We start from the raw sequence: 22,532 nt of genomic DNA, 5'->3' as shown, positions 1-22,532 counted from the left end.
GAGTCTTTCAGGACATGTGCCAGATAGACTCAATTCTTTGGCATCTGTTCAACTGCCCAAGTTGTAAGTTGTATTATTAGACAGCTTTTGATTGGGCAATTCAACTCAAGCAACAAAAGATCTTACCACCCATACATCCAACAACTACCCCCTTTTAAAAGTATCATAGATAATAATGCATTGTCTTTAGATAAAACAAACCACCCTCCCTTTTGAACCAAGGCAGTGCCAGTTTCCGCTCATGAACAACTCAAAAGTCTTTTTTCAAAACGCCGCTGCCTCTTGCCCTGTCCGCTAACAGAAACAAAATCAAGGTGAGAAGAAAAGCACACAAGAAAAGCCCGATATTGTTCCGACTTGAAAAAAACCTTTCCTGCCTGTCGCTTTCCTGCCCCTCCCTACGAAAAGAAACAGAAAATAAGAATATGATATTACACTTCCCGTTCTCCGAGCCCCATCTTTCCTCGTGGTTATCTATTTCCCATCCATCCATCCATCCATCCATCCATCCATCCATCCATCCATCCATTACATCATTGAAAACGTTCTCTCTCTCTCTCGCTTTCCCCTTTTATACACCACTTCTGGGAACCCATCCATCAAATGCTTTTGTTTCCATGTGGATAGAGGCATATACTTCTTTCGATTGTTTATACCCTTGGTGAACACTTTCAAGGCATGGCCGGCTTGACAAAGGGCCCCTGAGGTCCGGGGCTCGGGGTTGGAACAACGCCCTGCATCGGGCTGGGAACATGCGGTACGGGCACTGGTGTCTGTGTACCATTCATGGCAGGCGTCGGACTTGGTTGGTGCATGGCCATCTTGGGCCCTGGTGACGCCCCGTTGTTGCCTATTTGCATCTTGTTGGCGGCTGCCATCTTATGGACGTCCATCTGCCCACCGAGACCAATCCCTGCCAAGCCCACAACTTCGCCTTGAGCAACCTTGCCCATGTGTCCACTTACACGCTGTTCCGCATCCGCTCTGGCGCGAGCTTGCTCCATGACCTGGCGCTGCTGTACTTCGGGCATAACGGTTGCAAAGCCAGTGAGGCTCGAAGACGGTCTGTTGCCCCCTTGCATCATGTTTGGCGAGGCAGGATAAGGTCCGCGCTGCTGCACGTTGTTGGGCGGCATCCCAGGAGTCCCAGGTCCATAGGGTGGGCGCCCATGGGGTAGTTGCTGATGCTGTTGCGGTGGGGTTGGCGATTGTCCATATGGGTTCTGTTGTGGAATCTGCGGAGAAATAGTCCGCTGCATAGGTCCGCCATTAGCGTAGGCTGGGAAAGGCGCCTGCTGCCCATGTTGTGGCGGGTGCTGCGGGTTATGTGGGTGCTGCGGTGGATGTTGAGCCAGCGGCTGGTGGTGTGGCACTTGCTGATGTTGCGGGTGCTGTTGATGCTGGGGGTGAATCTGCTGATGCTGGGGAAAGCTTTGCTGGTAACCCTGTTGGGGATAGCGAGGTGCGCCTTGTTGCCCCATATAGTTAGAATGAGGTGGCGGCGGCGGTTGTGGCATCCGTTGCTGCGTGGGACTGTTGACGTAGGGCTGAGGAACACCAGAATGGCCATAGGGCCCTTGGGCCTTGGCAAGCTGCGGTGCATACATTTGCGGCCCCGGTGGTGGCCTGTACTGGGTAGGGGGCGGTTGGCGGGGTTGGACTTGGTGATGCGGCTGCGGGATCGGGACGGTAGACGGGGCCCGCGGGAACATGTTCTGCTGAGGCCGAACCGGTGTTTGTGGAAAGTGCTGCGCGTTGGCGATGGGACGGGCCGACGGTTGGAACTGACCGGGATATTGGTGGTTGCCATATGTGGCGGAAGAAACGCTCGGGGTCCTGTGCGCCTGGCGCTGGACGGCGTTTGTTGCAGCTTGAGCGGCCTGTCGCGCAAGGCGTGCTGGTTCATCCTCCTCCATGACACCCCTGTAGTCATCCGACCGAACCTCAATCTTGGTGCTGACAGCCAGCTCTTCCAACCTGTCCGAGTTGAGACGAGCGACGGCGTAGGGAGGCAGGCTCTGAATGATCAAGGCAAGCTGTGCCTTGAGCGTTTCATACGTCATCATTTCCTCCTCACTTGGCTGTTGCGAGGCGTTGCCGTTGCGCAGCATATCGCCATTGTTGGGGTCGGCTGAGTACCGGTCTTGACTGGTCGGTACAGTCAGGTTGCGGTTCCGCTGGAAAGAGGATAGTGTTTCAATCATGTCAGTCACCTCGTCGAGAAGGTCCTCCACCTCCTTCTCCCCATCCGACCTCTTTCCGAATACCTCATCCAAAGTAGGGTCAACAACCACAGAATCCCAATTCTCAATGGCTTCCTTGACCAAATCATCGTCAATCTCGGTTACCAAAGCGGGATCGACAGCATTCTCCTCTTCCTTATCATCGAACGCCTCCTCGTTCATCTTTTCAAAGTTTCGTCGACCAACCCGCTGCCACCAAATCCGGCTGATGAGGCTCGAAGGAACAATCGCAGCCGAGTCATCTTTGCTCGGGGCGAAGCTGGAGAAGGCGCCTCGAAAAAGCGCTTCCATTTCCGACAGTTCCAGCTCAACTGATGAAGGCTTGACCCCTGCCAAGCTCTGGGCTCGTTCGCGCTGCTTGGTTTTGGCATGAATGGCCGGTGTCGCGTTGCTGTAATCCAGCCAGTGTCCAGTGGAGAGGGGCTGGGAAAAATAAGTGCCAGAACGATACTTGGATTTCTCGGTAAGCTCGGGGTGGTAAAAGGTAAGAACATTGCTCTTAGTGGTGTTCTTGGGTGCCTTTGGTGGTTGCAGAGGTGGGAGGTTTCTTGGGGAAGGGAACAGCTCTCCTAGTGTCAGTGAACGGGCATTCTTGTCGCTGGCCGCACACACGTCTGGGTAAATCTTGGTCGCAGTAACTCCGTTAGGCAACTGCCCGTCTCCCAAGGGCTTGACGACTCCATCGGGTGAAGCAGGATGTTGCAGACTGGTAAAAAGTGGCCTTAAATTCGGGGCTTGACCAAACGTCGACAAGACCAAGCTACCCTCAGATCCTGTTTCCTTTTGGCCAGGTCGCACCGCCGGTAAAGATTGGGGCAGTTTGGGGTACGACAGCTCTCGTCGGTACAGCTCTAAAGCCGCGGCTTTGAAGGATTTCGTCTGGCTGATGACGTCCCCGTTGGCAGCACCATCTTCAATCTTGAGTTCCTTCACCTGGTCTTCTACCGCCTTGGTAAGATCGCACATCAGGTCGTCGAGAATTCGGTAGGCCCCCTGTGACACCTTGTCGGCAATGGTGGTCGGCTCGTCTTCCTCGGACTTGGCTCTTTTGAGGGAGGGCTCACCGTCGGGGGCGGGAACTTGGAGATGGCGCTTGAGGATGGCTGGAGTGGTCTTGTCGTGGCTGATGGGAATGAGGTCAGTGGTCCAGGGTAGCCAAGGGCAGAGATGCGAAGCAACGGTGCTGTCATGAAGGCACAGCAATTGATACAAGGCAAGAGAGCGCATACCTTTGTAAAACATCAAAAAAGTTGCGAATGAGGGATTGATCATCGTGGCACTTTTGGAGGCCGTTCACCTGGGGCTTGGAATTCTTGTCGTCGTGGTCCTGCTGGTCGTTGTTCGCATCGCGTTTCCGCTTGGTGGAGGAATTAATTGAGTCTGCGGGCGAGTCTGCACGCGACGAAGCTGCGACGCCGTTGACACTCGGCGCGGCGACGTCGGGCGTAGCCATGGTTGGCGGGGAATGAGTAGACCCGTCGAGGTGGTGATGGACCCCCGGGAGGTGGGATGGTTGGCCGTGTGCAAAAAAAAAGGTGGGTGAATTTTTAGCTGCGTGGGTTGCAAGTTGTCGCGCGATTCGCGTGTTCCTGTTCGCGAAAGGGAGAGCAGCAGCAGCACCAAGCGGCAGCAAAGCAAGCAGCTTACTCGGTACCCTCAGCAAGCAGCCTCTTTTGTCGTCTGCACCACGGGCGCGCTCTCAACGGGCCAAATTCATCCAAAACAGGAGCACGGGATGGTGAAAGGGGTGCCCTTTAGATTTCAAGTCAGACTTGGGGCGGCACTCGGCATCCGATGGCTATTTTTTGTCTGTTGCAGGCTGCGAAGGGCTGAGGAGTGATGGCGGAGGGCCGTCGTTCAAACTCAACCCCCGAGGACTGGTTTACGAAAAGCCAGCGCGAGGCTTATCCACACTAGTCCCCTTCCGTCACAGTCTGTGGAGCACTTTTCCCTCAGGTCGGCACGTGACCAGCCCCCCCCCCGGCCAGCCCCTGCTGCCCAGCACTGCACTCTGCATTTGGCATTTGGCTGCATCTGTCGCAGCATCAGACAGATGGATGACACGGAGCACAGCATAACTACGGAAGTACGGAAGTACGGAGCATAGTACACTCCCGAGTAAAGTAAAGTAAAAAAATGCAGTAATATGTTCTACTGGATTGCTATCCCATGATTACTTTACAAAAGAAAAACACTACTCTGTGCGCAACTTGTTGCTTTGGACGTGTAAGGTACAGTTTCCATCCGCCGCATTACTGATTGATGATGATGTGTGTTGTGCCAACTCCGGAAACGACAAAAACAGCAAAAATACAAACTGATCAAACCAAAGCCACAACCGCAAAAAAAATATGAAACCAACTCCAATCCCTGCGCTGTTCATCCCATCCCATCCCATCCCATCCCATCCTGGCATCCTGTCATCACGGTCTCCCGCCCTTCTTCTTCTTTCTCCTGGCCGGGTCGTCGATGGAAAGCGACTTCCGTGGCTTGTACTACTTGGCCTCGGCAAGGCTGACAGTGTTGGCGCCAAGGTCGTAGATAGAGTAGTATCTGCGCAGGAAGGAGTCTCCCAGAATAGCGAGAGGTCCGACCGGCTCGGGCATGTCCATGGGGAAGAAGGACGAGATGCAGCTGCTGCCAGCCTCGAGGACGTAGTCGTAGGGGCCGAGAGTGAAGTTGTAGCCAGCAAGGTTGAACGTGACATCCTTCATCGAGTCACGCTTGGCGCAGTCGACAGTGTACTGACCAGTGTAGCCCTTCTTGGCACCGATCTGAGCGTTCAGCATCTCAGCGAGCTGGCTGGGCAGCGCGATGAGGGAGGTGCCGGTATCGAGGATGATACCGGTGTTCTCGAGATCAGCAGTGTCGTCACCATAGGAGATGGCGTCAAAGTCCACCTCCCAGTAGGCCTTACGTCTGAGGGGAATCGTAATAAGCTTGCCCTTGTACGCGTCCTTGTCGACACCGCCAAAGGTAACCTCGGACTCGCCCTCGGTATCTGCAAGCTTGAAAGCAAACACGGGCTCATCAATGAGCTTCTGCTCAATCATCTTGTAGAAGGGGGGCACGATCCCGTTCACCGAGATTCTGTCAAAACCAAGACCCATGATACCATCGAAACGGCCAAAGGCGAAAGCAAGACCAGGCTCGCTGGTGGCCTCGGCGAAATCCTGCTCCTTAATCTTGATGTCGCCAATAGTCATGGTGTCTTGCGACACGTAACCACTGAGCGACCCGGAGCCGTACCGAATCTCAAACGAAGACCCGTTGGCCTTGAAGGTCGAAGACGCAGAGGAGTCATACTTGGAGTGCAGGTAGCAGGCGATAGACCCGCAATCCACCGACGGCACCCAAAGATTAGAACTTCCCGTGTCCAGGACCACCTTAAAAGACTGGGGAGGAGTACCAATAGTAATCTCGGAGAAGTCTGTCGCAGCACGGGTTAGTATGGCGCCATTTGCATCTTATCGCAGAGCGTCATTTGATGGAATGCACATACACTGAGCGTTCATAAAGTTCGAGATGGGAACGGGGTGGATGCCCTTAGGGTCGGCGAGCGAGCCCTGGAAGACAGCATTGGCATGGCTCTGCTGAGGCCGGATGCCCATGTACTTCTGGCCGAGGTGCTTCATCTGAGTCTCGAGAGGGACCGCCTCCTGCACACGATAAGCATTAGCAAACAACTGTCGCAGACATTCCAAAATGGATAAAAACGTACCAGCTGCTCAGCAAGAGGGACCTTCTTGAGCTTGAGCTTGTGGGTGCCACCGGCCTGAGCGGCTCCAAGCAGCACAGCTGCGGTAAGAAGAGCGCCCTTCATGTTGGGCAGTCCGATAAGCGGGTTGCGGGAAAAGAGAGACGGTGGTGATAAGAGAGCGTCGGGTCGGTCAGGTGTGGAGGTAGGTTTGTGGGCGATGGTGTTGATGGAAAATGGATGCAGTCAAAAGACTGAATGTTAAATGGAAGGGGGGAGGGAGGAGAAAGAGAGTTGGAGCAAGTCAGTTGGAGATGGATGGGGAGAGGTTAACGGTGACGAAGGTTGCTGGGTCTGGGGTGGTCCTGGGGCCTGGGGTGCTGCTTGGCTGGCCACGCAGCCTTGGCTTGTTGTGGCAGGCGGCAGACAGAGAGGCAGGGTGGCGCTGCTGACGACGGACGGGCCGGTGAGAAATACAGAGTAACCGTATCGGGTATCGTGATACCTCCGCTTGCGTGTGGTCTCCCCTGCCTCATGACGTCTTGGCGCGGGGAAGCAGCGGCCAGGCACAAGATGTATCGTAATTACAGTGGTATTGTACGGAAACCATGGCAACGATTGGGCGGATTGATCACGCAGGTCGTTTGGGAACCTTGGCTGACCGTTTCATCCAACTGTGACTCTCGCTTCCGGGGATTCCATTACCATACAGCCAGCAATAGCCAGCCCATCTGTGCAGAACTGTCCACCCAGTCCGCCTGTCCGACCTGTCCGCCTCATCTAATAGTCGATCCCGTGACCTGTCGAACAGGCTCCCGAGCGCACATCATTCTTTAAAGCCATCAGCCGGTGTGTCGTTGAATGGATTGTTGAATTGATGGATGGCATTCGTCATTGGTGAGCCGCGGCAAGAACCTTGATGGCACCCTGGTCTGATTGGCGCTCAATCCACTGAGAGGTCAGCTCGAAGAGTCTGAAAAGCAGGCTTTCCGGTGTAGAGTTTGCCAGTTTGAAGCTTTATGAACAATAAAAATAAAAGATGGGAGTATAAAAATTATCGATAGGCCGCGACGCCCTCTTAAGAGAGAGTTCACTCCCCCCTATATCAGATTACAAGTGGGTTATGGCAAGATGACGCGTTATCCATTCCCAGGTTCACCGGTGTAAGTCAGAGACAGCCAATGACTCCCAACTGTTCGGATCGAGATATCGGCACGCAACTCCACCTTGATCCGATTTTCCGGTCCCGATCCCGGGCCAGACTCACGACAGACATTCCAGTGTAGCGACGTCGGGACGGTCGGTCTGTCGGTGCATGCGGTGTGGTGCGTAGATCTCTCTGAAGTGGGTGACCGCATAGTGCGATACCACATCGAATTGGCGTCTGTAGTAGTGTCCAGAATACATACCTACCTACAGTAGTTCCATCGTAAAAGTCTTATAGAGAGATGGCCAAGACTCCCAAGATAACCTCCACCTTCAAACATCAGGAACAGAGGACCGAGATCGCTGTGGAAAAGTGGCCGAATATGACCGATTCGGTCATGGTAGACTTCAATAGATGCATGATGAGCTTGGCATGACACTGGCTGGGTGTTGCAGGTCCGTGAGGTCCCAACCGAAGCCCCTCCAAACGCCCCTGTTGCCCCTCCTTTCCGCTGCAAAGCTCCGCAACTGATGCTCAGTCACGAAGTGGGGGTTCCCAAATTTTTCTTTCCTCCCTCCGATTCCCCCTCCAGACGGCCCCCCGCCAAAGAAAGACAAAGACCCTGTGAATCCTCGTCTCACTCAAACTTTTTTTCTCTTCTTTTTTCCTCATCACCAAACTCAATTCCTACCATCATCCCCCAAGTCATCCGACTTACACACAAGACACAATGGCCTCCAGCACATACGCCCTCTCCGAGGAGCACAAGCAGGTTCGTAAACAGACTATATTCCCATGATGAAGACCTCACTTACTGACTCACCGCCTCTAGCTCCTCGAGAAGTCCCTCGTGGACTCTGACCCCGAGGTCGCTGAGATCATGGTACGCCTCCGTTGGAATTGAATAGCCTCGATACATGGCCGGAACAGCAGCATTGACCCCTCCTACAGAAGCACGAGATCCAGCGTCAGCGCGAGTCCATCATCCTCATCGCCTCCGAGAACGTCACCTCCCGCGCCGTTTTCGATGCCCTCGGCTCCCCCATGTCCAACAAGTACTCTGAGGGTCTCCCCGGCGCTCGTTACTATGGCGGCAACCAGCACATCGACGAGATCGAGCTTCTCTGCCAGAAGCGTGCCCTTGAGGCCTTCCACCTCGACCCCGCGAAGTGGGGTGTCAACGTTCAGTGCTTGAGTGGCAGCCCTGCCAACCTCCAGGTCTACCAGGCCATCATGCCTCCTCACGGCAGACTCATGGGTCTCGACCTCCCCCACGGTGGCCATCTGAGCCACGGTTACCAGACCCCCCAGCGCAAGTAAGCATTTCCCAGCTTTCCCCGGATCTACGTTACCCCACAGAGAGCTAACATGGGCTCCCTAGGATCTCTGCTGTCTCCACCTACTTCGAGACCATGCCCTACCGTGTCAACCTTGACACTGGCATCATTGACTACGACCAGCTCGAGAAGAACGCACAGCTCTTCCGCCCCAAGATCCTCGTCGCCGGTACTTCGGCCTACTGCCGCCTCATCGACTACGAGCGCATGCGCAAGATTGCCGACTCGGTTGGTGCTTACCTCGTTGTCGACATTGCCCACATCTCTGGTCTCGTTGCCTCCGGCGTCATCCCTACTCCTTTCGAGTATGCCGATGTCGTCACCACCACCACTCACAAGTCCCTCCGTGGTCCCCGTGGTGCCATGATCTTCTTCCGCAAGGGCGTCCGCTCCGTTGATGCCAAGACCGGCAAGGAAACCCTCTACGACCTCGAGGACAAGATCAACTTCTCCGTCTTCCCCGGGCACCAGGGCGGCCCCCACAACCACACCATCACCGCTCTTGCCGTTGCCCTCAAGCAGGCCGCCTCCCCCGAGTTCAAGGCTTACCAGGAGAAGGTTGTTGCCAACGCCAAGACGCTCGAGAGAGTCTTCAAGGAGCAGGGCCACAAGCTCGTCTCTGACGGTACCGACTCCCACATGGTCCTCCTCGACCTCCGCCCCTTTGCTCTTGACGGTGCCCGTGTCGAGGCTCTCCTCGAGCAGATCAACATCACTTGCAACAAGAACGCCGTCCCCGGTGACAAGAGCGCTCTTACCCCTGGTGGTCTCCGTATTGGTACCCCCGCTATGACCTCTCGTGGCTTCGGCGAGGCCGACTTCGAGCGCGTCGCCAAGTATATCGACGAGAGCATCAAGCTCTGCAAGGAGGTCCAGGCTGCTCTCCCCAAGGAGGCCAACAAGCTCAAGGACTTCAAGGCCAAGGTTGCCTCTGGCGAGGTTCCCCGCATCAACGAGCTCAAGAAGGAGATCGCTGAGTGGTCCTCCACCTTCCCTCTCCCCGTTGAGGGCTGGAGAGTCGACGCTGGTCTTTAAACGGGTCAGTGTTTTGTTTCAAAAATTATGTGGAAGGGGAATGATATCCGGCGTATAATTTGCCACCTGTTCAACAAAAGGTAGAGGGCGGGGTTTTTTTTCTATTTTATGGGTCATGGTTTTTGTTTTGTGTCATAGCATCTAAAAAGTAATGGTGCTTGGGATCACGGAGATATACCTCAACGAATCGGGAAATCTGGGCTGCATGGAAAAAGAGATCAAATGGGAAAGGAAAAAAGAATTAACAGAGAAAGAAGTCACTTTCTTTTCATGATCACTTGCAAAGAGCATATCTTGGCGGCGTTTTTGCAATGTTGTATGGGAGAGGTGATCTCTTTTTGTTACTGGTCATCAACTTGCCAGGTATTGGGTAACAAGGGGGGTAGGGAAGGAGTATGGGGTGATGATTTTATGTGTCTGAACATGGTGAGTTGGTACGGTATGTGTATGTATGTCGTGCTGGATCAAGGAGAGGCTGTTCTGGCTGGTTGCTTTTCAACCGCTTCAACGCGGTTGGTTATACCCGGAGGTGTGAGGAGGGTTACATGCGGATGTGGTCGTTGGGTGGCAGTTGAGAGACGAAATTGAAATACGTCCAAGTATACATGTGTTATGTGACGGTTCCTTGGGTGAAATGTAAGGCTGTGTCGACATGATCAATTTGCAGGGGGAAGCTGAGAGAAGTTGTTTGCAGGTTAAAGAGCCATCCTACTTGTTGACTTGCTAAGTCGCAAGCCAGGAAGGGAAAAGTGAAACCATGAGGACAGTCCCATGGACAATGTCAAGGATATCAAAAAAGGAACATTTTTAACAGGACAGAACCCTCCTCCCTTCATCCTCCAACGCAAGATATTCATCACTCTTTCTTTCACTTGTCACTATCTCAGGCAGACAGCAGCCGACTGAAAATTCCGTAGATATTTCTTCTACACTAATGTTTCTTGATGTGTGAGATAGGTCCCATACCCAAACCACCTATATACCCAAGTAGCCAACCAATATCATGAACCAATACCTACAGTAAACAGCCCGTACATCTATCTATCTGCAATGACTTACAGACACCCAGTTCCATCACACCCCATCCCCCTCCAACGTACAACACAGTATCACAGAACCCAACAACGCCCCAAAAGATTAGCAGCAGTGTATAAAGCGTGTATATGTACGTCTCTCTTTCGCTTCGCTAAATAAAAGCCTTGTGCTATACTATGCCACGCAACATGCTATGACTTTACTCCCCCTATCTTCCCCCCCAATTTCACCTCTATCCCCGCCTTAATACATCAACCCTTCCTTCCCCTCTCTTCCAAAAAAAAAAAAGAGAAAATACTACTATAAGAATAACAACAAATGTCGGTCCCGGTCTGAAAAAAAAAAGAAAATTACCAAAAAAAGAAAGAGAAGTAAGATACGTTGAGAAAAAAAAACAAAAAAAAAAAACAAAGAAAGATGAAAATGAAGTTTATGACCATAGTCAGTCAACCGCAAAAAAAAAAAAAACCAACCCCTTTTCCATCTCATCAATTATACATCCCCTTACCCTTTCCCTCCCAAACACTATCATACAAAACCCCCTCACCCTCACCCTCACCCTTACCTAACATCCATACTATCCGGACTCATCATCCCCATCCCACCACCACTCCCCCCCGCTTGTTGCGTCCCACCACCATCCTCCTTCTCAGTCCCGCTCTCCCCACCCCCAGACGCCACCGTCGGCAGCGTTATGCTCCCAACACCACCACCACCACCACCAACCACAACCTTCCTACTCTTATTCGGACTCCCCCCTCCCAACCCACCGACCAAACTCCCCGCATTCTGCCCCGCAGTAACCATCCCCAACCCGCTACTCTCCATCTTCTTCTTCTTCTTCGCCAGCGCAATCTGCTCCTTCGGCGGCCGCTTCTGCGGACTAACAATCTTGCCCGTCGCCCCCAACCTCGGCCTCGGCCTCCGCTGCTTCACAGGCAAGTCCTCGTCCTCCACAAGCGGCGCGTCCCCGTTAGCATGCAACTTCGCCAAGAAAAAGTTCTTGACCAGCCCGATCTGCTCCTGGATCGAGTCCCTAGTAACCGGCTCCGACGGCGGCAGCGGCTCAAACATGTCCACCGTCCCCACCCCCGCCCCCGCCGTCTGGGTCTGCAGCTGAAACTGGTTCCTCACCCGGGATTGGAGCAGGTGCAGCGGGACAGACAGCATGTCCAGCCCGAGCTCCTTGTCCAGACCGAGAGACTTGAACCCGAAAAAGTCCTCCCCGAGGTCCTCGGCAAAGTCACCTCCCACAAACTGCTCCGAGCCGTCGTTGAAGGCCCCCGAGCCGTCGGCTCCCGCGTCGTTGAGGGCCGGCCGGAGGAGGTCGGCGAGGTGGGCTTTCATCCTTTCGTGGAGGGTTGACAATTTGCTGCCTAGCTTGCCGACGTCGTCGCGGGCGTAGGCTTCGAGCTGCTCAATGTCGTAGCCGTTTTCGTCGAGGGTGTGGAGGATGACTTCTTCGGGGGTGTACCGGCGTTGAAACTTTGCGCCCCTTTCCGCAAAGACACCCGTGGCGGGCTTGAGTTCCGCTTCGCGATAGACGTTGAAGGTTCGGACGAGCTTTTGGAAGTAGTCTCCTGCAATGTCGGTGATGGTGTCGAGGGCAGAAGGTTGGAGCTCCTCGAAGCCGGCGTGGTAGAAGATCTTGGCTACGGAGCGCTGCATGGCTGCGCGGCAGACTTCTCCCGCCATGACCGGGCCCTGGCCGGCGAGGAAGTGGGGCTCGATATCCTGCTCGATGAAGGGTTCGGGATTGTACTTTTGGAATTGGTTTTGGTACATCTATTACTGTTAGCAAGCTATCAAAACCCAAAAAGAAAAGAAAAAGAAGAAAAAAGAAAGAAAAAAGAAAAAAAAACATACCTGTGTCTGGATCTGCATCTGCTTGATGACGCTGATCTTGGAACACAGCTTCCTCGTCTCCTGCATCTGCCGAATGTTCGCATCAAACTTGTTCGTCAGCTTGCTCATGGGCGAGATGAAGTGCCCCTGAGGAACCAGCTGCAGCATGTCCTCAAACTGGTTGATAACCTGCCCTTCACCATCCTCCACCCACTGGAGCTTCGGATCAATGTCCGGGATGATCGTCTGAGGCTCATAGTACGCAGGTATGTTCTTCACCACATCATCTTCCATCCCCTCCGCCAACGTCTCCGACGCCTTGATCCCATCCTTCGACCCAGCCGCCGAAGCATCAGCCTGATTCGACCCCGGCAAAAGCCCATGCGCCTCCGCCTCCCTCTGCGACTTTAGAAACCGCCTCATCCCAGCCTTGGTCCTCAACAACGCCGGCTCGTCCACATTCAAATGCCCATCCGCAAACAACCGATATCGCTCCTTCGCTATCAACGCCCGGTCCTTCTTCGTGACCTGCTTCCACATCTTGTAATCATCATCCTCAAACGCCTGCTCCGCCGCCTCGCCCAGCGCTTGATTCAGATGAATCCCGTTCAGCGACGGCCCGTCAATATCCATCGCATCAGCATTACTGACACCGGAGTGATGCCCGTTCAAGCCGCTGGGCGTGATGGATCCAGCCACCGGCGGCGTCCCAAAGCCGTTGCTGCCGTCAATCTCGGACCCCTCCCTATGTCTCGCCAAAAGTCCATTCAACTGCAGCACCGGCTTCGTCTCCACGTTTGGGGTATCTTCTTTTTGGTCCGACTGCGCCTTCCGGGACTTGCTCGCCCCCTTTGTTGCTTTGCGACCCCGCGAGGACATGATCGGCTCGTCGTCGCTGTCCTCGTCATCTCCCCCGTTTTGCTTCCTTCTTTCCTCGGCTTCCACCTCTGCCCTTGGCCTGATGACAACATCCGGAATCAGGGGTATTAGCTTCTCGGCCTCCTTGCGCATCGAGTTGGCAAGGCGCCGGAAAGGGTGGGCCATGTCCTGGTTGTACCGGAGGCAGTTGTCCCAGATCAGGTTCAGGTCCGTGACGAACTCGGTCTTGGACTTGTACTGAAGCTGTTTGAGCTTCTTCGTCATGGTCCCCATGTCCATCGGTTGTCTGATTATGTTGTAGTAATCTGGCGCATCCCTCTTGTTGACGCGGTTCAGAAACGGCGTCGAAAACTCGGTGTGCGCCTTGAGCTCGCTGAGCACCTTGTCCAGTGCCTCGTAGAGCTCCTCCTGTCCTACATTCTCCTCACTCGCCCATTTGCTCCGGTTCTTGCGGACTTCGTTCATGAGCGAGCGCAGCTCGGCATCCGAGGCCCGAACCTGGTCTCTTTTGAGGTCTATCCTGGCGATGAGGTGCTTCAACGTCAGGCTCGAGGCGCCCAGGTTGGCATTGCTGAGCGAGCCGTGGCCGCCCTGGCTCCCCGGCTGACTTGTGCTGTTGTGACCCGTCTTGTCCATCTCGGCCTGCAGTTGTTTTTCTGATTCTTCCAGCTGCTGGTGCTCGAGCATGGCGGTCCGGTCGTTTTCTAGGGTGTAGAATAGCGTGTGAAAGCTGCGCTTGGCAGCCTCCTCCGTCGCGGTGCGCGCATCCTCCAACTCCTTGCGCGCATCCTCTGACGACTTGACTTTTTGTTGCGATCCATCCTCTCTGCTCTGTTTCCCAGGGGATGGCACCGAATGCACTGGGGAGCTCCCCGATTTCGATGGGGATAGCAAAGTCTTGGCAGCAGCGGCGCTAGAGTGTTTAGAAGCAATGCGATTGGCGCCGTCTTGGGATTCCTCGTCCACGTCGTCGTCGTTGTCATCGTCGTCGTCGTCGTCGTCGCCGTAGTCGTCCTCGTCGATGACGCGCTTGGCCCGCTTGCGGGGTGGTTCTTGGATCGGCGCGTGGTCGGTCGCGGCGGGGATGAAAGGCGCGGGTGGGGTCGGGGGACGCGTGAAGGACGCGAGAGCAGCCTGGTCGTAGCCCCCATCATCACCAAACAGCATCTCCAGACGGCGGTTAGCGACTTGAAACTTTTGGGCGAAGAGGGCGCGGCGATGCTCGTCGTCGAGGTCGGACGCCTCAGGCATCAGTGAGGGCGGGTGGTGGCCGCCGCTGGGGGTATTGGTCCGCGGCAGGCCGTCGTCGGCAGCACCACCGTGATAACCGTGGCCTCGGTCGCCGTTGACCTGGCTTGCCGATGGCGGCGGCCAGGCATTCTGGCCATTTGCGATGGACATTGTCCGGTCCGGGGATGCTGGGGGGAGTGCGGTGGCTCGGTCGCCATGCGCCGGATATGCGCTCGTGTTCTGCCGACACCAGGGCAATTCAGGACGTCTTGGTCACATGGGAAGAAGCGTGGACATCCAGAGAGATGGTCTGCACAGTCTCGGCCCGGTCGGCGATGAGGTGGTTGCGTATTGATGGATTCAGTCGTGGGTGATTTCGGGGCGAGTTGGACGTGAGGTCAAGTTTTGGACAAGGCTTCTGCCGTTTTTGGGAACAAGGGGGGCGCCGCGATTTTGCTGGCTGCAAGCTGCAGTGCTTTTGCCAAAAGGGACTTGGAAGGAGGAGAGGTGATGTTGTCGCGCACTCGACTTTCGAGGTCTTGATGACTCAAAACTACAGAATATGGCTTAATCCACCTGCCAGAGCCTGCTACAGCCGTTTCGCATTGTGCAATCCCCAATTTCTTGCTTCAGTCAAGCTCCTACACCCCAGGGCCATGTACCCGCTCGCGAGTTTCTGCTGCCCTGTCTTGCCCACCCTGTCTGGGGAAAGGTGAAAGTCACGTGAACCGCTGCTCGGTGCGTCCAACTCCTTGCAGAAACCAGGCCAAGGAGAGCAGTCCGTCGAGTGTGGCAAGGGACAGGTTACTCTGAGATGTCATTTGTGTTCATACAGAAGTGATTTCTGTTTTTGTGTATTCCTGGTTTAACCAAGTCCAGTGCCAGTCCAGCGCTCGACCTGCAGTGAGGCTCTGTCTCTCTGGAATTACAGCACTCTCCCAAGCGGGCAGGGATTCCAGTTCCCAGCGGCAGGCCTGCCACCCCCACCTTTTGCTCCCCCAGAGTTCGGCCCCGTTTTGTCCCGCTACGGCGCCACGTTCAGCCCCTCTCCCCCTAGCCCACTGAAGCTCCAGGCGGGTGCTGCAGGAAGCCGAAACCTGGAACCCAGCAAGCTCACCCATGGGCAGCAGCCAGCCTCAGAAGGTAACAACAGCAGGCAGCTCAAATCTGACATGACCTAAACCAACGACAGACTCACAGCAAGGAAAAAATAAAAAACAATGACGACGACGGAAATCACTCCTACTACAGAAAACAGTCAGCCTTCATCTTGGTGATTCATCTCGCGCACGCCCAACGTCATATCTGTCACAGACAGACCGACAACCTTAGCAAAACAACCCCACGTTCAACCCCCCCGAGAAATAGCCAAGCAAACCACACACAACAACAACAACAACAACAACAACAATGAGAATACGGCTCCCCTTCGCAGGTAACCATTCCCCATTCCCCATCCCCCTTCTCCCCACCTAACCTTATATATACACCATCCACTAACATCCCGCCCCTCCCCCCCTCCCCCCATCAACCAGGCGTCTTCACCCTCCTCCTCCTCCTCTCAGCCTATGCCGGCCTCTCCACCCTCCAACTCTCCCCCTCCCTCCCCCTCAACGACAAAGCTCTCCACTTCCTCACCTTCTTCCTGTTAACCCTCGCCTTCTACTGGGTAATCGACACCACCCGCCGCCGCACCCTCAACCTAACCCTCGCCATCTGCACCGTCGGCGGCGGCATCGGTTCGGAAATTTTGCAAGGCCTTCTCCCCAACGGTCGGGAGTTTGATTCATATGATGTCGTCGCCAATTTAGTCGGTTCGTTGGCGGCGGTTGGGTTGTGTTCGTGGTATCATAAGCGGATGCTGGAAAGAAAACGGCAGAGGAGATATGGTGGCGAGGGTGGTGCTGGGGAGGAGCTGGAGAGGTTGCATGATGGAGAGGAGGAGGATTTGGAGTTGGGGGAGGGGTTGGGGTTGGGCAGGAGTTTTGATGGGCAGCAGGAGCAGGGTGTGACGACTGCTGCTGCTGCTGCTACGACGGAAGAAAGGGGAAAAAGTTTGGAGGAGGTGGTGGATGATTGGGATGAGAATGAGGTGGACAACTGGGATGATGAGGAAGAGGAAGAGGAGGAGAGTGAGGAGGATATCGGGGGGGCCGCTTCGGGTGCTGGGAGGGTGGGGGTTGTGAACGGGAAGAAGAGAGCAGATTAGGAACCTGGGTGACGACTTGCTGGTTGATGTTCAGGTCTTTGCCAGAAAAAACAAGATATCACAGAAGCTGCATGGATATTGGAAACCAACAACGATGATTATTGTTTGGGGAAAATGGGGTGGCGTAATTTATTTACCGGTTTATGGTGGTTGTGTTTGTGGGTTTATCGCTCGTTATGCTAGATATGAGGGTGGGTTTTGGATGGAAATTGTATGATCTACCTTCGGAATAAGCGAGGGGGGGACATCTGATGTTGCTCTCAAGTCAACAGCTGGTGAAGTATGGGTTCAAAATAGCATCTCGTATCAAGCATGCTTTGCAGGTTACCAGAACTAAAAATGAGCAACGTTCTAGCTATGAGGTTACACCCCTTGTCTACATCGACTACTGCATACTTCTCAAAATCTCTTTCTCGATCTATCCAACCATCAAAGCCCCCTCAAAACCCAAAACCCTCCTTGTGAAACCAAACCACCCTCCCCCTCCTCACCCAAACACCCACATACTCCCTCAACTCCCTCGCCATCTCCTCCGGCCCGCACACCACAACCGCCACCTTCTCCTCCTGCCCATGCCTGAACATCTCATCCACCACCCTCCTCAAATCCGGCCTCTGCCGATTATGCAAACTGGTAAACCTCCCCCCCGCCCCACCACCACCGCTCCCGCCGCTGTTACTCCCGCTCCTCCGTCTAAACATCCTGCTCATCTCCGTCCCCTCCGCTCCACTCCCCTCCCCACCATCCTGCTGTTGCTGATCCCAAACCCCACCCCTCGTCCTCCCCTCCGTCACCCCCGTGACATATATCTGCACATTCTCATCATCCATCAACCCCTCCCTCAGCAGCGCCCACGTCGCATCCCCCGCAGTCCTCACGCTCCAAACCATCTTCACCTTCGCGTTCGGGTTCTCCGCCACGACAGATTTGTACACCGGCACAGTGAACGTAGCCCCTACACCGCCCGCCACGAGCAGCACCCTGTCAAACTGGCCGAGATTCGGAAAGTGCGTCACCGATCCGTACGGCCCCTCAATGTTAAGCGGGATCTTCCCCTCGTTTCTCGCGTCGGGAATCGACAAACTGTTGGCGGATCGAGAAGGAGGTTGCTGCTGCTGCTGCTGCTGCTGCTGCTGCTTAGCCAAAACAGCATAATGCCCCAGCGCAGCCGTCATCGGACCCCCATTGTGCCTCGCAATCATCGTCACCTCGCTCTCCTGCTCCCCCACGCTCGCGACAGTAAAAGGGTTGAACAGAAACTCAAACAGCAGGTGCGATATGCTCGTCGGGTCTTGGAAAGTCGCTCTTGCTGCTGCGGGGATGGAGAGGTAGATGTGGCTTCCCGGGCTGCCCCTGAACCGATTGATCTTGACGTGAGGGATCGCAGCGCTGAGTTTGACGAGGTTCGTGCCCGGGATGGACTCAAACTTTGCGTGGCCAGTCACCGTGTCCATTTTTCTCGAGATCAGATCGACAAAAAAGACGAGCAGGGCCTGGATCATGTATGGCCTTGCCGGGGCGGCGTGGAAGAGGATGAGGAAGGGGATGGAGATGGCGAGGAGGAGGTGGGTGATGAAGAAGAGGCGGTAGGAGAAGCGACGGACGGGGCGGAGGGCGGTGGTGAGCATGAGGTTGAGGAAAAAAAAGGCGACGACGCCGGCGAGGACGAGGGGGACGCCGAGGCGGTAGAGGCGGTTGTTTTGGATGTAGAAGTTCAGGTAGAGGGCTGCGTGGATGAACAAGAGGGTGGTGGTTACCCGGGCCGAGACGCGGTGCCAGCGGTTGACTTGTTCGTGGGAGGATTTGAGGAGGTAGGAGAAGGGGTTGAGGGACTTGAGGGAGAGGAGGTATTGGAGGGGGTATTGGGAGACGGCGACGATGCCGAAGCGTTTGGTTAGGTGGAGGTAGTCTGTCGTGACTGTTAGCATCTCACTTTACATGGATGTAGAGACACAACTCACCCTCTCCCGTATCCTTGACTGAAAGCACCGCCAGCCAAAGAAACCACACGACCCCAACAATCCATTCTATCAACAGTCAGCTTTCACCCTTGTACCTACACCTCCCTGAGAAAAAAAAAAAAAAAACTCACGATCCCTCTGCCCGTAAACATGCCCCGCCGCAACCACATCCTCCCCCAACCACCACCGCAACCGCCTCTTCCTCACGCTCCAAGACCTCACCCCCTCCTCCCTCCTCTTCTTCATCACCGGCGAGCTCGGCACAGCAGCATACTCCCCATTGGCACTCCCATCCACCCTCTCCCTCACAACCCACTTCGTCAGCCTATACAGCAAGATCAACACCACCGGCAGCAAATCCGAAAGCTGAGCCGCAAGGCCGTAGTTGTCCAGCGCGCGGCGCCGTGCCTGCTTTTCGGCTTCGGTCAGGCCTTCGATGAAGCGGTAGGTGAACAGTCCCATTTTGTCCAAGTTTTCTCAGTGGTTGTTTGCCATTCCCCGAGGCTTCCGTCAAGGCAGATCCGGTGGTGTATGTATGTATGTAAACAGCGAGTGAGGCTGGACCTCGGAAAGTTGAAACAACAACACGAGTAATGACCGAAGGAAGGTTCAGCTTCAGCCAGCTGCTCTCCTCAACAAAAACATGGAACCGCGGCCAGACCAACACAAAAAGCTATTACCATTCCTGGACACTCCACGCAAGCCACGTTTTGACACCAGGCCCGCCGAGCGAGTGGGGTGGGGCGTTCGTCGGGATATTTTGGAGATCGTGGGAAAATGTGGGGGCAGCAGAGCAAAGCTGTCAAATTGTATCAACAGGGGTCATACCATGTTGGGGGTTAGGGTTGTGTGCTTCACTCCCCCCGTCAGTTATTCTGTGGAAGGTGACCGGCGGTGGTTTGGGCCCTTTCGCGGGTGCCATTTCACATGTTCCAGCAGTCTCGTTACCCAAAACAACTTGACCACCTGGCTAGTTGGTGCGAGAAGGGTATTGAGGTGGCTGCTGGTGAAAGTTGCTTGGCTGGAGTAATATGTAAACTGTGGTTCCCTCGGGGGTGGTTGATGTTCCGCTCAGCATGGTCGACTACCTGCCGCCCGGCCCTTCTGCAAATCCATCTTCTCGCCTGTCTCGTGAAGCATTTCTTCAGGTGTTGTGAACTGCTCAACCGCTCAAAGAGCACGACGCCAACACACATACTGCGGGCATCATCAAGACAATACAGGGCCTCGACTCACATGTAGCTGTTGAAGCGCTGCTGATACGGCTTGCAGCCGTGCGAGGTTGTCCTTTTATTTCTGCGGCGTGTGGTCTTCCAGCAACTCAAGTGCAGTTGCGCAACCTAAGAAATCTTCAGCCTCGTTAGGAAGGCAGTCGAGAGCGCCCATATGGAGTGTAGTCAGCAACCGAGATTCATCGCCCAGGCGAAGCCGGAGATGTACCTGTCATGGCTGTAAGGTGTGTCTACATTGTACCGTCTATAATCTAATCACGCTAAGGTCCATCTCCCACAAACAAAAACATGTACGTTTACAACCTCCAAATTTCAACCCGCGCTTTTCCCAACCCTCAGCTCCACGCTGCACCACCCAATCATACCAACATCTCAAATCTAACCCTCCAGCGTCAATTTACTCTCCTCCCACCTCTCCCACCTCCCCCACCTCTCCTCGCCCTGCACCACCATTCCCTTGACCACCTCCCTCCTCACATCCAAATCCTCCACCTGCCCCGTGATCTCCAACCACTTCCTCAACAACCCCCTCAGCTCCTCCTCCCCCTTCCCCAGCACATCAACCCCCCTCTCCTCCAACGCCACCCTCACCTCCTCCACCACCAACTCCCCCTCCCCCCCGCCCTGCACAATCATCGCATCATCCGCCACAATCCACGCCAGCCTCCTCTCCAGTTTCCCCTTCCTCATCACGCCCGGATAAATCCACCCCGGCACAAACCTCGGCCTCCCCACCCTCAGCACCTCCCCAACAACCACATCCATCTCCACCTCCCCCTTCCCGTACAGCTCCCTCGCCCGTTTCCTCACAACCCTATCCCTCCCTCTGATCGCCTCAACCTCCCTCGGCATCCGACACGTCAACGGCGTGACCTTCAAGTTCGGCGCCCCCAGTATAACCACAGGCGTGAACTCGGCGCAGACAAGCAATATCAACGAAAGGGGGATCAGCCTCCCCAAATCATGTCTCAACCGGGACTTCAGTATCAGCGCCGCGCGCGTGTCGGGGTAGGGTTTCAACTGCTTGAGCGGCTCAGGCAAAGAGTCGAGGGGCGTGTAGCAGAGGCGGCGATTCACGAGGATGGATTTGAGGCCGGTTTTGTAAAACGTCAGGATGGCCTTGCCTTTGGCGAGGAGGTTCCGTGGGAGGGAGAGGGAGGGGTTGTTTTCGGGGATGGAAAAAGGGGGGGGACGGGTGGTGGGGGGTGGGTTGAGGGTTTTGTTGTATTGGATGTCTGGGGGGGTGAGGTTGAGCGGGAGGGGGGGTTGGGAGGAGGAGGAGGAGGAGGAGGAGGAGGAGGAGGAGGAGGAGTTGAATCGATGTTGGAAGTGAAGACGTGAGTGAGCTATGAGAGTTGAGTTGGACAAGGCGGCACGATGAGATTTTGTGAGGCCGAGTGGGCGGTAGTAAGCAGCAGCGCGGTGGGCGCTGAGGAGGATGGGGGTTCTCATCGAGTGAATTGGTGTCGATTTGGATTGCTGACTCAAGTACGAGAGTGCAAGTCAAAAAAAGAATGGTTATGGTGAAAAATTAGGGAACATGTTGTGAGTGTGAATGAGTTAGACGTTGCAATTTCACACCGTTTTGGTGGTGTAAGTCAAGCCAGTGATTTTTGAGAACGCTGTGGTTACGTCAGGATTCAGGCCTCTGCGTTTCTTGGTGGTCTGTGCTCCGTTGCTGGCGCGTTCTTCTAGGAAAAGAGACAGGGGTTAATTACCAGGAACCAGGGGTCAATATTCACCCAGAGTCTTTCTTGCCCATTTGAAGATACGATGTTGTTCGGTGAAAACCTCGATTGCTTATATAGAACCGTAATCCTGTTCTAAAAAGATGACTCAGTCTTGACGGCATCACGTAGTTGCCCTGCAAGAGGATATCTATGCACCTCCCTGATCAGCAATAGGACGCGGACGCGGGGCGAAATATCCATCATCTCTAGCTTGACATCTGTGGAGTTGTTTTCCTCCTCCCAACCACACCGCCTCCTCTTCTTCACCAACATCAATCACTTCTTCGTTTCAAAAACATACTTCACCCATGATCCTTAGCCACCATGGCCCCCACCGCCGTCTTCACCCAAAACGCCCCCGCGCCCATCCCGCAGCTCAGCCAAGCCATCAAGCACAACGGCATGGTGTTCTGCTCCGGCTCTCTCGCCACCGATCCCAAGACTGGAAAGTTCATCGAGGGTTCCTTCCAAGATCGCGTGGTAAGAATCCATCCATCGCTCCTTTCTCGGATACCTTGCATATTTTTGACACACAAACCAGAGACAATGCCTCGACAACCTCAAGGAGGTCCTCCTAGCGGCGGGAAGCAGCCTAGACCATGTCGTAAAGGTCAATGTCTTCTTGACCGACATGAAGAACTTCAAGGACATGAACGAGGTTTATGATCAGTTTTTTACCAAAGAGCCCAAGCCGGTAGGTCTTGCAACCTTTGCTGGCCGACTGAGTATTTGCTGATGGGGGTGCATCGCATAGGCGCGGACTTGTGTAGCTGTTTACCAGCTGCCTTTGGGGACTGATGTTGAGGTGGAGTGCATTGCTGCTGAGATGCCAAAGGCTAAGCTCTGAGAGATGTGTACTGAATCACACGTATTTTCAAAGATGCGCAACTTTGTCCAACCCAGATCTTTCCCCTACCAACGCTACCGACACCGTGCCCTTCCCCCTTCTCTC

The 22,532-nt window shown here is 54.8% G+C and overlaps 8 protein-coding genes across 8 annotated transcripts; 3 read left to right on the top strand and 5 right to left on the bottom strand.

The window, feature by feature from the left end:
- Positions 1–671: 671 nt before the first annotated feature.
- Positions 672–4,135, bottom strand: QC762_509010 (uncharacterized protein; the record flags this gene model as incomplete). Its single annotated transcript, XM_062891316.1, has 2 exons — positions 3,473–4,135; positions 672–3,366 (listed from the first exon to the last, which is right to left on the bottom strand). Exons 1-2 carry the CDS (start codon positions 3,694–3,696, stop codon positions 672–674), a joined length of 2,919 nt encoding a protein of 972 aa, XP_062742648.1. The 5' UTR covers positions 3,697–4,135.
- A 195-nt stretch (positions 4,136–4,330) lies between these two features.
- On the bottom strand, positions 4,331–7,405 carry APR1 (aspartic proteinase precursor). Its single transcript, XM_062891315.1, has 3 exons — positions 5,965–7,405; positions 5,746–5,902; positions 4,331–5,673 (listed from the first exon to the last, which is right to left on the bottom strand). Exons 1-3 carry the CDS (start codon positions 6,064–6,066, stop codon positions 4,739–4,741), a joined length of 1,194 nt encoding a protein of 397 aa, XP_062742647.1. The 5' UTR covers positions 6,067–7,405; the 3' UTR covers positions 4,331–4,738.
- A 206-nt stretch (positions 7,406–7,611) lies between these two features.
- SHM2 (Serine hydroxymethyltransferase, cytosolic) lies at positions 7,612–10,154 on the top strand. The gene is made up of 4 exons (XM_062891314.1): positions 7,612–7,859; positions 7,920–7,970; positions 8,039–8,403; positions 8,469–10,154. Exons 1-4 carry the CDS (start codon positions 7,818–7,820, stop codon positions 9,457–9,459), a joined length of 1,449 nt encoding a protein of 482 aa, XP_062742646.1. The 5' UTR covers positions 7,612–7,817; the 3' UTR covers positions 9,460–10,154.
- A 901-nt stretch (positions 10,155–11,055) lies between these two features.
- SPT7 (Transcriptional activator spt7) lies at positions 11,056–15,059 on the bottom strand (the record flags this gene model as incomplete). Its single annotated transcript, XM_062891313.1, has 2 exons — positions 12,361–15,059; positions 11,056–12,279 (listed from the first exon to the last, which is right to left on the bottom strand). Exons 1-2 carry the CDS (start codon positions 14,617–14,619, stop codon positions 11,056–11,058), a joined length of 3,483 nt encoding a protein of 1,160 aa, XP_062742645.1. The 5' UTR covers positions 14,620–15,059.
- A 799-nt stretch (positions 15,060–15,858) lies between these two features.
- On the top strand, positions 15,859–16,657 carry QC762_508970 (uncharacterized protein; the record flags this gene model as incomplete). Its single annotated transcript, XM_062891312.1, has 2 exons — positions 15,859–15,883; positions 15,984–16,657. 2 exons carry the CDS (start codon positions 15,859–15,861, stop codon positions 16,655–16,657), a joined length of 699 nt encoding a protein of 232 aa, XP_062742644.1.
- Positions 16,658–17,097: 440 nt separating this feature from the next.
- Positions 17,098–19,080, bottom strand: QC762_508960 (uncharacterized protein; the record flags this gene model as incomplete). Its single annotated transcript, XM_062891311.1, has 3 exons — positions 17,098–18,566; positions 18,619–18,684; positions 18,750–19,080. The coding sequence occupies 3 exons, from the start codon at positions 19,078–19,080 to the stop codon at positions 17,098–17,100; spliced, it is 1,866 nt and encodes a 621-aa protein (XP_062742643.1).
- A 1,148-nt stretch (positions 19,081–20,228) lies between these two features.
- On the bottom strand, positions 20,229–21,302 carry QC762_508955 (uncharacterized protein; the record flags this gene model as incomplete). The annotated part of the gene is made up of 1 exon (XM_062891310.1): positions 20,229–21,302. The coding sequence occupies one exon, from the start codon at positions 21,300–21,302 to the stop codon at positions 20,229–20,231; it is 1,074 nt and encodes a 357-aa protein (XP_062742642.1).
- A 284-nt stretch (positions 21,303–21,586) lies between these two features.
- On the top strand, positions 21,587–22,490 carry QC762_508950 (uncharacterized protein). Its single transcript, XM_062891309.1, has 3 exons — positions 21,587–22,060; positions 22,122–22,274; positions 22,335–22,490. The coding sequence occupies exons 1-3, from the start codon at positions 21,905–21,907 to the stop codon at positions 22,425–22,427; spliced, it is 402 nt and encodes a 133-aa protein (XP_062742641.1). The 5' UTR covers positions 21,587–21,904; the 3' UTR covers positions 22,428–22,490.
- Positions 22,491–22,532: the final 42 nt, after the last annotated feature.

Source organism: Podospora pseudocomata, chromosome 5 (assembly GCF_035222375.1).
Source record: "Podospora pseudocomata strain CBS 415.72m chromosome 5, whole genome shotgun sequence".
NCBI classification, from domain to species: Eukaryota; Fungi; Ascomycota; class Sordariomycetes; order Sordariales; family Podosporaceae; genus Podospora; species Podospora pseudocomata.
Note: the sequence above shows the minus strand (reverse complement) of the source record. Positions and strands in the feature narration are given on the sequence as shown.

What these genes read in the sequence shown, in the direction of transcription:
- APR1 (XM_062891315.1), bottom strand. Translation starts at nt 6,066, where the DNA reads ATGAAGGGCGCTCTTCTTACCGCAGCTGTGCTGCTTGGAGCCGCTCAG. An exon ending in TCCCTCTTGCTGAGCAGCTG is followed by an intron (nt 5,903 to 5,964) that starts GTACGTTTTTAT and finishes TATCGTGTGCAG; the next exon opens with GAGGCGGTCCCTCTCGAGAC. An exon ending in GAACTTTATGAACGCTCAGT is followed by an intron (nt 5,674 to 5,745) that starts GTATGTGCATTC and finishes GTGCTGCGACAG; the next exon opens with ACTTCTCCGAGATTACTATT.
- SHM2 (XM_062891314.1), top strand. Translation starts at nt 7,818, where the DNA reads ATGGCCTCCAGCACATACGCCCTCTCCGAGGAGCACAAGCAG. An exon ending in CCGAGGTCGCTGAGATCATG is followed by an intron (nt 7,971 to 8,038) that starts GTACGCCTCCGT and finishes CCCCTCCTACAG; the next exon opens with AAGCACGAGATCCAGCGTCA. An exon ending in TACCAGACCCCCCAGCGCAA is followed by an intron (nt 8,404 to 8,468) that starts GTAAGCATTTCC and finishes TGGGCTCCCTAG; the next exon opens with GATCTCTGCTGTCTCCACCT.
- QC762_508950 (XM_062891309.1), top strand. Translation starts at nt 21,905, where the DNA reads ATGGCCCCCACCGCCGTCTTCACCCAAAACGCCCCCGCGCCCATCCCG. An exon ending in GTTCCTTCCAAGATCGCGTG is followed by an intron (nt 22,061 to 22,121) that starts GTAAGAATCCAT and finishes CACACAAACCAG; the next exon opens with AGACAATGCCTCGACAACCT. An exon ending in TTACCAAAGAGCCCAAGCCG is followed by an intron (nt 22,275 to 22,334) that starts GTAGGTCTTGCA and finishes TGCATCGCATAG; the next exon opens with GCGCGGACTTGTGTAGCTGT.